Source organism: Bos indicus x Bos taurus, chromosome 2 (genome assembly GCF_003369695.1).
Source record: "Bos indicus x Bos taurus breed Angus x Brahman F1 hybrid chromosome 2, Bos_hybrid_MaternalHap_v2.0, whole genome shotgun sequence".
In the NCBI taxonomy this organism is placed as follows: domain Eukaryota; kingdom Metazoa; phylum Chordata; class Mammalia; order Artiodactyla; family Bovidae; genus Bos; species Bos indicus x Bos taurus.
In genome coordinates, this window is record NC_040077.1 from 65,503,758 (window position 1) to 65,514,083 (window position 10,326).

The following is a 10,326-nucleotide window of genomic DNA, read 5'->3' on the forward strand; positions in this document are numbered from 1 at the left end:
TCTCTTTATGTAAAAGTTCTATTTATTTATTTTTCTCTACTAATACAGAATATTGTCCTCTCTGGAGGTTCAACCATGTTCAGGGACTTTGGACGTCGTTTGCAAAGAGATTTGAAAAGAACTGTAGATGCCAGGCTGAAATTAAGTGAGGAATTGAGTGGTGGTAGATTGAAGGTAGGTTTTCTCAATTATTGGTGGAAAGGTTGAGGGTGCCTTGATTATTGTATTGGAAATGTAGAATGTCTGCCAGCTTTTCTTTGGAAGGTAAGAGGAGCCTGAGGTATCTAATGGAAAGTGGTTAATTTTATAGATTCATATCCATGATATTCTTGGTCATTCCATTCCTCTAGGATATAACCTATATTTCTGGAAAATACGACAGCCCACTGCAGTATTGTTGCCTGGAGAATTCCATGGACAGAGGAGCCTGGTGGGCTGTCGTGGGCTCGCAGAGTCAGCCGTGACTGAGTGACTAGCACTTTCACTTTTATAGCTATGAGAGAGATTTTTTTAATGTTTATCTCACAAATAATTTACATATAGTAGATTTGTTGCATATTCCAGGAATAATATTCTTTATGAGTCTACAAAATATTAAATACCTTTTATAGCAGGACAACAAAGCAGAGTTGAAAGAGAGAGACTGTTGTGTGATTTCACCTGTTTTCACACACTGACTTTATCCTCTCCTATAGCAGCCTCATAGTGTGAAATGAGATTGGTGGTACAGGAAAATAACCTTTCAATTTCTGTCCTGTAATTTTGGGCTTGCTGTCAAAAAAAATCAAAATTAACTTCAAATTCTCAGATGACTGCTTTACATATTTGTAAGACAAATTTTCAGTAAATTTGTTTCATTTTCATTATGGGATATTGTGGGATATTGAAGCAAAACATTGATTCAGAAGATATGTTACTAAGTAAAACACATTTATGCAGCTTGGAAAATTACCAAGAATGAGGGCTTCATCCGAGACTACCAGTCACCCAGAATTACTTGAAAGCAGTAGATACAACACTCTGCTTTACTGCTGTTTGAAGAATTGCATGATAGCTGACTTTCAGCCCCTAAATTTTGATTATCTTTAAACTATTCCTTGGAGTACAGTAAAAAGTGGTGGTTTAGTTTGTAATGACTCATTGCAGCTAAATGAAAATGTTAAAATATTTTTATGCTTCTTACACATTTCTAAATAAGAACTGATTTTTTTTTCCTCTCAGTGATATCAGCACTATGCTAACATATCTAATAATATAGGAAAAATCATACATACTGGAGTACTCCACCTTCCCTTTTATTTTATTCAGTAGTTATTTTTATGGATCTTTATAACATCTTTATATATCTGTATTTAAATCTGGCTTTTTTTTCTGTCAATCCAATTTTAAATGACAGTCAAATAGCTTTTTTATAGTAACAAAAAGCCGTATCTTTTTGTGATACATAAATTAAAAAATTTTTTTATTCCAAAATAATTTCATACTTTGAAACTGTTGGCAAATTCTAGTGGAATTCCTATATATTCGTCTCCTAGATTTCTAAATTTTAGCATATTTGCTTTATTTTTCTGTTTTTATAAATATATGTATGTATACATGTATCTTCCTGAACTATTTGAGAGTGAGTTGCAAATATAGCCTATTACCCCTAAACGTTAGTGTGTATTTCCTAAAAACAGGCCATTACAATTATCAAAATCAAAATATATATATAAAAATATATATATTTTTTTTTTTTTCTGGTCTAGGAGTCAGTCCAAGATCATATGTTTGAATTTGGTTTCATTTCCCTCTTATCTGGAAAAAGTACTCATTTTTTTTTGTCTTTTATAATTTTAATATTTTTGAAGACAACAGGAAATTTATTTTGCAAGCTGTTTCTCAGTTTGGGTTTGTCTGATGTTTTCTTATGATTGGGTTCAGATAATGCATTTTTTGCAGTAATAGTACAGAAGTGATATTGTATTCTTTTTACTGCATTGCATTGCCAAACGCATGATTTGTTTTATATGTTAACTTGGATCACCTGGTTAAGTGTGTCAGGTGTCTCTATTATAAAGTTATTATTTTTTCCTTTATATTTAATAAGAATCTTATAGGATGATACTTTCAGATTATGTATAACTGACTTGTTTTTCATCAAAGTCTCAGCCACTGCTTATAACATCATATTTAGTTATTGCTGTGGTAGTTGCCAAGTGGTATTTTGCAAATTCCATTATTTGGAATTATGTTTTGGAATTCCAAATTCCAAAAACTAACACAATATTGTAAACCAACTGTACTTCAATTAAAAGAAACCAGGATTTGGACACTAGATATATATTCAGTTGTTACTGAGGGGTCAGTGCATCTAGGCCTTGTTGGCTGTCAGATGTAGTGTGTGTGTTTGTGTGTGTGTGTGTGCATATAAATCTAGTTCTCTGTTTAAACTAAAAACTACAGATTCATACTGATAATAGAAGTTCCAGAATACTGTAAGGTTCATTCTAGCCTTATACCTTCCTATATTTGTAATGCTCTTCTCTGATGGTGAGAAACCAGCCTTATGTTTGTTGTTTGCTCAGTCCTGGAATACATATGTAGTCATTTTAGAGTTATTGATCCATGCCACTGTGAGAAATAGACCGACTAATGAGAGTTCAGTGTTTGCTTAGTTTTTAGCTTAACCTTGAGGGCGTAGTCCTAATACTGTGTTCATGGGTTACCTGGATTAGTTCGTTTCCCTTACTTTACTGTGGTTATATTTTTTTTAAAAATAATAAAATTAGCTTAATTTGTTTCTGTTACATTGTTTTGCTCTATGTACACCCCCACCTCACATCTTTTTTATTTGTTTATTTTTGAGTATGTACAACTAAGGTTAAATAATACAAGAATTGTTATATGAGTTTACCATTGAACTGATCTTACTACATCTTTTATAGCCAAAACCTATTGATGTACAAGTCATTACACATCACATGCAACGATACGCAGTTTGGTTTGGAGGATCTATGCTGGCTTCCACAGTAAGTGAAATGAAGCTTTAAAATTTGACCTTTTTGTTTTAAAGATAAAGTAATTTATCAACTTAAACAATTTAGAAGAACAAGAGAAATTTCTTAAATTTTTATGTAATATTGCACAGGAAAGTTTTAAAATTGAACACAAATAAACATAGTATTTTTGAAAAGTGGAATTTATTTGGACTTACTGGTTTTTGGGGGTTTTTTTTTGTTGTTGTTCTTGCTAGACATTTTTTGAGTGAGCAGTTCTTTTTAAAATTTATTTAACATATTTTTTTTTTTTGGATGTGCTGAATCTTCATTGCTGCACGTGGGCTTTTTCTAGTTTCAGCAACTGGAGGCTGTTCTTCATTGCAGTGTGCAGATTTCTCATTGTGGTAGCTTCTTTTGTTGTAGAGCACAGGCTTAACTCTGTAGTAATACAGGTATCAGAAGGTCATTGTTTTTTCTGTGCAAATATTTTAAAATATTAAGTTACCACATAAAAAGTATGATGTTCTAAACTTGAGTCAAGGGAATTAATAAGATACCTCTCCCAAACCAAAACATCTTAAAGTCCCTTTAAAAGATACTTTAAATTTTAACATCCTTCACCTCGTAAGTAGTGGTGCTCTATCCTGTAGTACCTGGAGAAGGAAACGGCAACCCACTCCAGTATCCTTGCCTGGAAAATCCATGGACAGAGGAGCCTCGTGGGCTGCAGTCCATGATGTCGCAAAGAGTTGTACACGACTGAGTGACTTAACTTTTTTAGCTTTATCCTATAGTACACAGTATAAAATAAAATGTAAGAACTTTTATTTGAATTATTGAAAACCATACAACCTTGGATTTCAATAAAAGCACTTAAAAATAAGAGGTAAAAGTTATTTTCTTCCTTAATTTGAATTGTCTTCATTTGTGCTGTCTCTATCACCTAGTTGAGTGTGTAACTTTCTCCTTGGAGAAATGAGGTAATAGACTATGGAATAGTCTGTCTATACCAGACCTTCAGTGAGGAAAGCAAGTTCATCTAGAAGTTTTTGGAGCATGACCTGGAATACATCATCTGTAACTTACATGAATGCTGCTGCTTTTCTTGATTCACTGTACAGTGTGGGAAAGCCACAACAGAATAGTTGGGCATTTGAGATTTAGCCTTCCATTCCATTCAATTTTTTCAAAATTGAAAAATTCCAGGAGAAACAAACGTTGAGGAGAGGGGTTGGAGAGACTTTTGTCAAATGCTCCTTTTCAGTTTTGGTTATAGACTTGTAGCTGATTTTGAGTCACAGTTGGAATTTCAAAGCTTTGTTCAGCTACCATAAATGGACTGATAAACGTTTTGGATTTAAAGTGGTACATTTTTGACCTTTCCAAAAATCTGTTTTTATTTTCAGCCTGAGTTCTACCAAGTATGCCACACCAAAAAGGATTATGAAGAAATTGGACCTAGCATTTGTCGTCACAATCCAGTGTTTGGAGTCATGTCGTAAAATTGGCTTCATAGTTATTGGGGTTAGGGAGGTGGGGAAGAAATAGTCTTTCTGATTACCTGTTTTGTCTGGATGGCTGGTTTTGAACCTGACTTGAAATAATAAGACCAAACATTAATTATACAGGAATATTTTAATAAGTATATCAACATGCGAATGTAGAGGAGAGCCAAAATGATTAAGTGTTTTTCTTTAGATTGAATATTTGAATCTTATGTGTATCAAAAGAAGTGGGTTTTAGTTCTTTCTGTGCCCTGGTATTTTGTATATTATTGAATTATCCAAGATTTGATGGGATTTATCAGTATGTAGATAGCTCTATAATGCTTGAATTGTACACTTTGAAGTGTGTGCAATGCAAGAGCTTGTTTATATTTCATACTTTTTATACTTTGAGGAAAAAAAGTCAAAGAAAAACTAGTATTTGAGGGTAAAAATAAAAAAGTGACCAAGTAAAGGATAAATACAAAAAATAGCCTGTGAGACTTGGCGTACACACACACTCATGGGATTCCAGTTATTATGAAGTGCTTCCACCCTCCTGTGCCCCCCAATGGTTTTCTTTGCAAGTGCTTTTGGAACTAAGAAGCTAGTGTCTTGGATTAACTGATGCCTGCTAGTGCTTTCTGATTACTTGCATTCTGTTTTCTCGCTTTAAAGGAAAAGTAAAGACAAGACTGTTGGACCAGTATTGCAGTTCTGTAGTGTCATTTCTTATTAAAAAATGAATAATTTGATTACCCAAATTGGTATATTTAAAGCCTAACACCATTCTAATAAAGGCACAAATTTCTTTTTAATACTTGTTTTAAGCTCTTTAATCTTTATAAGTTAACTAATAAATCTATTTTCTTCAAACCTCTGCAATAGTTCTTTAAAATCTCAACAGTTGGTTAGTGAGCTGACTTTTTTATGTGCTCTAAACAAATAATTGTGAACTTTTAATATGTTGAGTGCTTTCATTTTGATAACTGGATCTCCATTTGATATTTTCATTTGTATAACTCATTTGCAGTCCAAAAATTTTTTTAGTGCCAGTCCCTGACATATCATGGAAAGTTAATTTTCATTACATTTTAAAATAATCTGGATCATGAAGAACAAGTGATGAAAATAAATTAAAACTGAATTACCTTTTCTAATGTTTTTTTTTTAGAAGCAGTGTCGTTCTACTTTGTGTTTATATATTTATATGCTTTTTATTTCTGTTGAAATAGTAGAATTCATTGAAATCTCTCTATATATGTGGTAGAAAATTTCTTGTGAACTTGAAATTTTGCCAGTTATTTATAGAAGACTAAAATGAGAGATGTTTTATAGGCTTTTAGAACTTAAGCAGTAATACCAGTGAACACTTGAACTTCATTAACCATGAAAAACCACACAGGATTAATATTAATATATACTTCTGTCCAAAAATCTAAGAACAGTTAAAGTGTTTTTGTCTTTAATATAGATTTGAGGAGTAAACTTTAGTTTTTATTTAGAGTGAATATGGATGTTTAAAATTATATTAATCATTTATGTGAATCTTAATTCTTTTGAGTGTGGCAGTCAGGAACATACTGTATGTTGTAAAATGGTAATCCTGTCAGGATCAAAGATCTTGTTTTATTTGAAAAAGTATTTCATGAACATTGTTAAAAAAAAAAAAACTGTTCAAGTAGTACCAAAGAGTACATAATGAAAGATTTCTTTCCTACCCTAGCCTCATTTTTTCTCATCATTACACTCTTAGAATGTCTTTTATGTCCTTGTAGTTTTCTGTGCATATAGGAATGAATATAGCTCCCTTGTTTTACAGAAATAAGAGCTTACTATATATACTGTTCTGCACTTTGCTTTTTCAAAGATCTTTTGATACAGAACTAAATTAATAAGCATTAAAGATTTTATCCACCTGGCCCAATACAGTATTATTATTAGTATTGTCATAACTGTCTTTTCCATCTGAGATGATTGAATAGTAAATAAATAAACTTGAGGGTCAGAAATTTTATTTTAAGCTTAAACTTACTTGGGGAAACAAGAAGTCTCTAGCCTTTCCTGTATGTTTCCTGGTATATAATATGATAGAAACAGTGGTCTTACGTCCTTTACATCTCTCCTGTCATTGTATATCATTAATTTAAAGCACCCTTGGTTGTATATGTATAGAGGTTGGCCAAGGTGATTAAAACCTATAACACCAGTATAAGAGACTGCATAAGCATGTTACATTGGAAAAACACCAGACTGAAGCCTAAAGCCAATTGTTGAAATTTTTATTCTAGTTCTACAGATTGATAATACAAGTCCTTCAACTTTTATTATTGTTGTTATTGTTAAAACATGAAAAAAAAATTTATATAATCATGGACATATTGTTTGAACTTGCTCGACCTTAATTCAATTTATATATAAGATAGTAGTGTTATCTGGGAGCTTCCCTGGTAGCTCAGCTGGTAAAGAATCGCCTACATGCGGGAGACCCTGGTTTGATTCCTGGGCCAGGAAGATCCCCTGGAGAGGGGATAGGCTATCCACTCCAGTATTCTTGGGCTTCCCTGGTGGCTCAGATAGTAAAGAATCTCCCCGCAATGTGGGAGATCTGGGTTGGAAAGATCTCCTGGAAGAAGGCATGACAACCCACTCCAATATTCTTGCCTGGAGAATCCCCATGGACAGAGGAACCTGGCAGGCTGCAGTCCACGGGGTTGCAAAGAGTTGGACACAATTGAGCGACTAAGCATATCACAGCACAGTGTTACCTGGATTAACAATGCAGTTTTTATGAGTTGTGAGACTAATCTGTTTGTGGTAGTAAAGATGTTTTTAAAGGTCTCTTTTTTGATAGGCAGGACTTTTAATCAATTGGAAATACTAACAGACAGAAATAAAATAGATGATGGCTCTCTCTAATATGATGTTTACTCTTTGGTAAGTACAGCTTACCCTTAAAATCTCTAAAAGATGTATACTGCAAGTAATCATCCTGTTCTGATCGATCTTCCTTTTTGATAAGAGATAAGGCAGTTAATATATTCAGGTCCCTTAATATACATTTTTTGGTTTGTTTTCAAAGCTACTTTAAAAAATGGAAATAAATTGTTCTTGCAGTTTCTAGAAATACCTTCAGAAATAAAATGAACTGTGTGGATAATAGGCTATTATGTTCTCTATTCTTTACTTAATTTCTAGAGAAGTCCTAGAGAATATGTCTATATGAATAAAAACTTTCAGATAACCCTAAAGGTGGTACTAGAGTACTTGTAACAATGTTGAGGAAATTATTTGTAATGTAAAAGCTTATTTGTGTCATTGTAAAGAGTGCTGTTATAAATACTGGACTTTCTGTCACTAGTGAAATCCAGTGAATTTGTGATTTTCTTACCATCCCATCTCTGACTCTTGTGACCCCGTACTCCCTGATATTTTGTAATTCATCTTCAGTAACCTTGAGTACCTTGGATAGCCCTTGGCAGTCTCTTCTTTAACTGTTAACACCAAGAATCTCAGCTTCGGTTAACAGGGACTAAATATATTAGCTAACATACAAACCAAAATATGTGCCAACTCTAGGAGTGAAGCATTCTCTCATTCATATTGGAATCCTGTCTTTTAGAATATGTTTCTGTGTAATAACACTTACTCTATATAGTTGGCCTGGGGCAGAGTTGTTATTGAGAGTTTATAAGGAACTTTCACAGCAAATTCAGAAAATAAAAATTTATTTTTATAATTAGTTCCATATCACATCTAAGCTAACCTTAAGCAACAATATTTAGATCTGCTTGTGAGTATGAAAAGTTTTTAGACATTAGTGGAAACGGATTTCTGCGACTCATTGTTAATAACACCATAGTACTATATAAATGTTCATCTCTCTTCCACATTTTCCCCCAGCATTCCAGAGTTTTCTTTATAACCTGCTTGGTCTTGGTAGAACCTTAACAAAAACAAGTTAAAATCTATGGTTGTCTTTGATATTCTCTATGCCATAACCCAGTTTAACTGATACATTTTTAACTTGGAGCTGAAAGGAAATAACACCTATTTGAATTTAGAATTACTTTAACATTGTTCCAGTGTCACAGGCACAGTAAAAAAAAACAAAAAAAACAAAAATAGAAATGAATGATTTAGAAAAAGTGGCAATTGGGGGAAAAAAACCTGAAAGAAGAAAATAAGGAAATTAAAAATGGAAGAAGAAAAGTATTCTTTATTTTGATTTAGCAAATTATTATTCTTATACTGTTTTCCAGTGTTTCTTCACTTTTGGTGATTTTTATGTATTACATTTAAAGCTAAGATGCTGAGTCAAAATAGTTTCAGTTTTATTCAGACATTACAACTCATTTATACTCTATGTAGTGCATCAAATCTGGGGCCTCTAATCTCACGGGCACTTCTTGACTACATACTGTGATTCAGGCACTGCATGAGGGTGAATAGAACATCTGCCCTGAGCTCAGAGGCTAATGTATTAGTAAAGATGCTCTCAGAGGAGTGAGGAATATTTTGCCCTGAGTTTTGCAAAACATCATGTTAACTTAGAATTTCTTTTCGTAAAGATGGTGGTGGTGGTAGTGGGTTTTAGGGAGAAAACTCAGGTGAAGTGGAAAATACATACACAATATAAGTGTGCTAAGTCACTTCAGTCCTATCCGACTCTTTGTGATCCTATGGATTGTAACCCACCAGGCTTCTCGGTCCTTGGGACTCTCCAGGCAAGAATACTAGAGCTGGTTGCCATTTACTTCTCCAGAGGATCTTCCTCACCCAGGGATCAAACCTGTGTCTTAGTCTCTTGCATTGGCAGGCAGGTTCTTTACCAATAACCCCACCTGGGAAGCCCAATATAAGTGCGGCTGTGGTTTAAAATTAGCTTCCCTGATGGCTCAGAAGGGAAACAATCTGCCTTCAATGCAGGAGACCCAATTTGATCCCTGGAATGAGAAGATCCTCTGGAGAAGGGAATGGCTGGCTACCCACTCCAGTATCCTAGCCTGGAGAATTTGTGGACAGAGAAGCCTGGTGGGCTACAGTCCATGGGGTCACAGAGAGTAGGACACTACTGAGTGACTAACACTTTCAACACTTTATGGTTTAAAATTAGTATTTTATGTGTGCCTGAGATTCTTAAAATACTGATAAATGTTACCCAACAATAGTTGACAAAAGTGAAATCTCAAAGTAGGGTTTGTCTTATCCATATACTCTTTCTAGGGCCTTACGGTATTGTCTGGCACAGTGTGGTGGTTAGGTGGCTGTGTCTGATAGATGAATGAATAAAAGCCATTTTTCACTTTGAAATTAACAGTTTGAGTTACTTGAGTATATAGCTTTTTTCCTTAAAAAAATATCTGTATCAGAAAACTTAAGACTGAATTATTAATGTTTTTTAATGCCAGTAGTTTTTGCCTTAAAAATAAAACAGTGATACTTTACATAAAACAGTGGGGAATTATTTAAATGATCAAATTTTCTGAAGTAGATCTTCAGTAGTTCCTTAACTAGGTCTTTGATCATTTTGAAATCTCTGATGTAAATGACCATGTCTCTGAAAATCATTGCATTGTACAAGGCTAATTGAAATGCCCTGAAATGTTTTGTAACATTCAATATCAACAGTAAAAAAACTCCTGATTTCTAGCTCTGGTTTTTATTGATCAGTTATGATTGTTTTGTTCAAATTTCATTTTAAACCAATTGATTTAGAGGTGATGACTTCAAAATTGCCTCCATTTTCAATTAATAAGTCAGTGGTATGGTAGGCTGTTAATCTCTTGGAGTTTTATTAGAAAGTTAATACTGGAATTAGAACCACACAGTCTTTCTCTTATTGGCCATACATGGTATCA

The 10,326-nt window shown here is 33.6% G+C and overlaps 1 protein-coding gene across 1 annotated transcript in view; it reads left to right on the forward strand.

Annotated features, from left to right (window-relative positions):
- The window catches only part of ACTR3 (ARP3 actin related protein 3 homolog), a 47,632-nt gene extending 42,015 nt beyond the window's left edge, over positions 1-5,617 (forward strand). Inside the window, exons 10-12 of the mRNA XM_027562131.1 lie at positions 49-174; positions 2,928-3,011; positions 4,388-5,617. Of these exons, the coding sequence (XP_027417932.1) occupies positions 49-174; positions 2,928-3,011; positions 4,388-4,483 (306 nt within the window). The 3' untranslated portion in view covers positions 4,484-5,617. The remainder of the gene's footprint in view (positions 1-48; positions 175-2,927; positions 3,012-4,387) is intronic.
- The last annotated feature ends 4,709 nt before the right edge of the window (positions 5,618-10,326 follow it).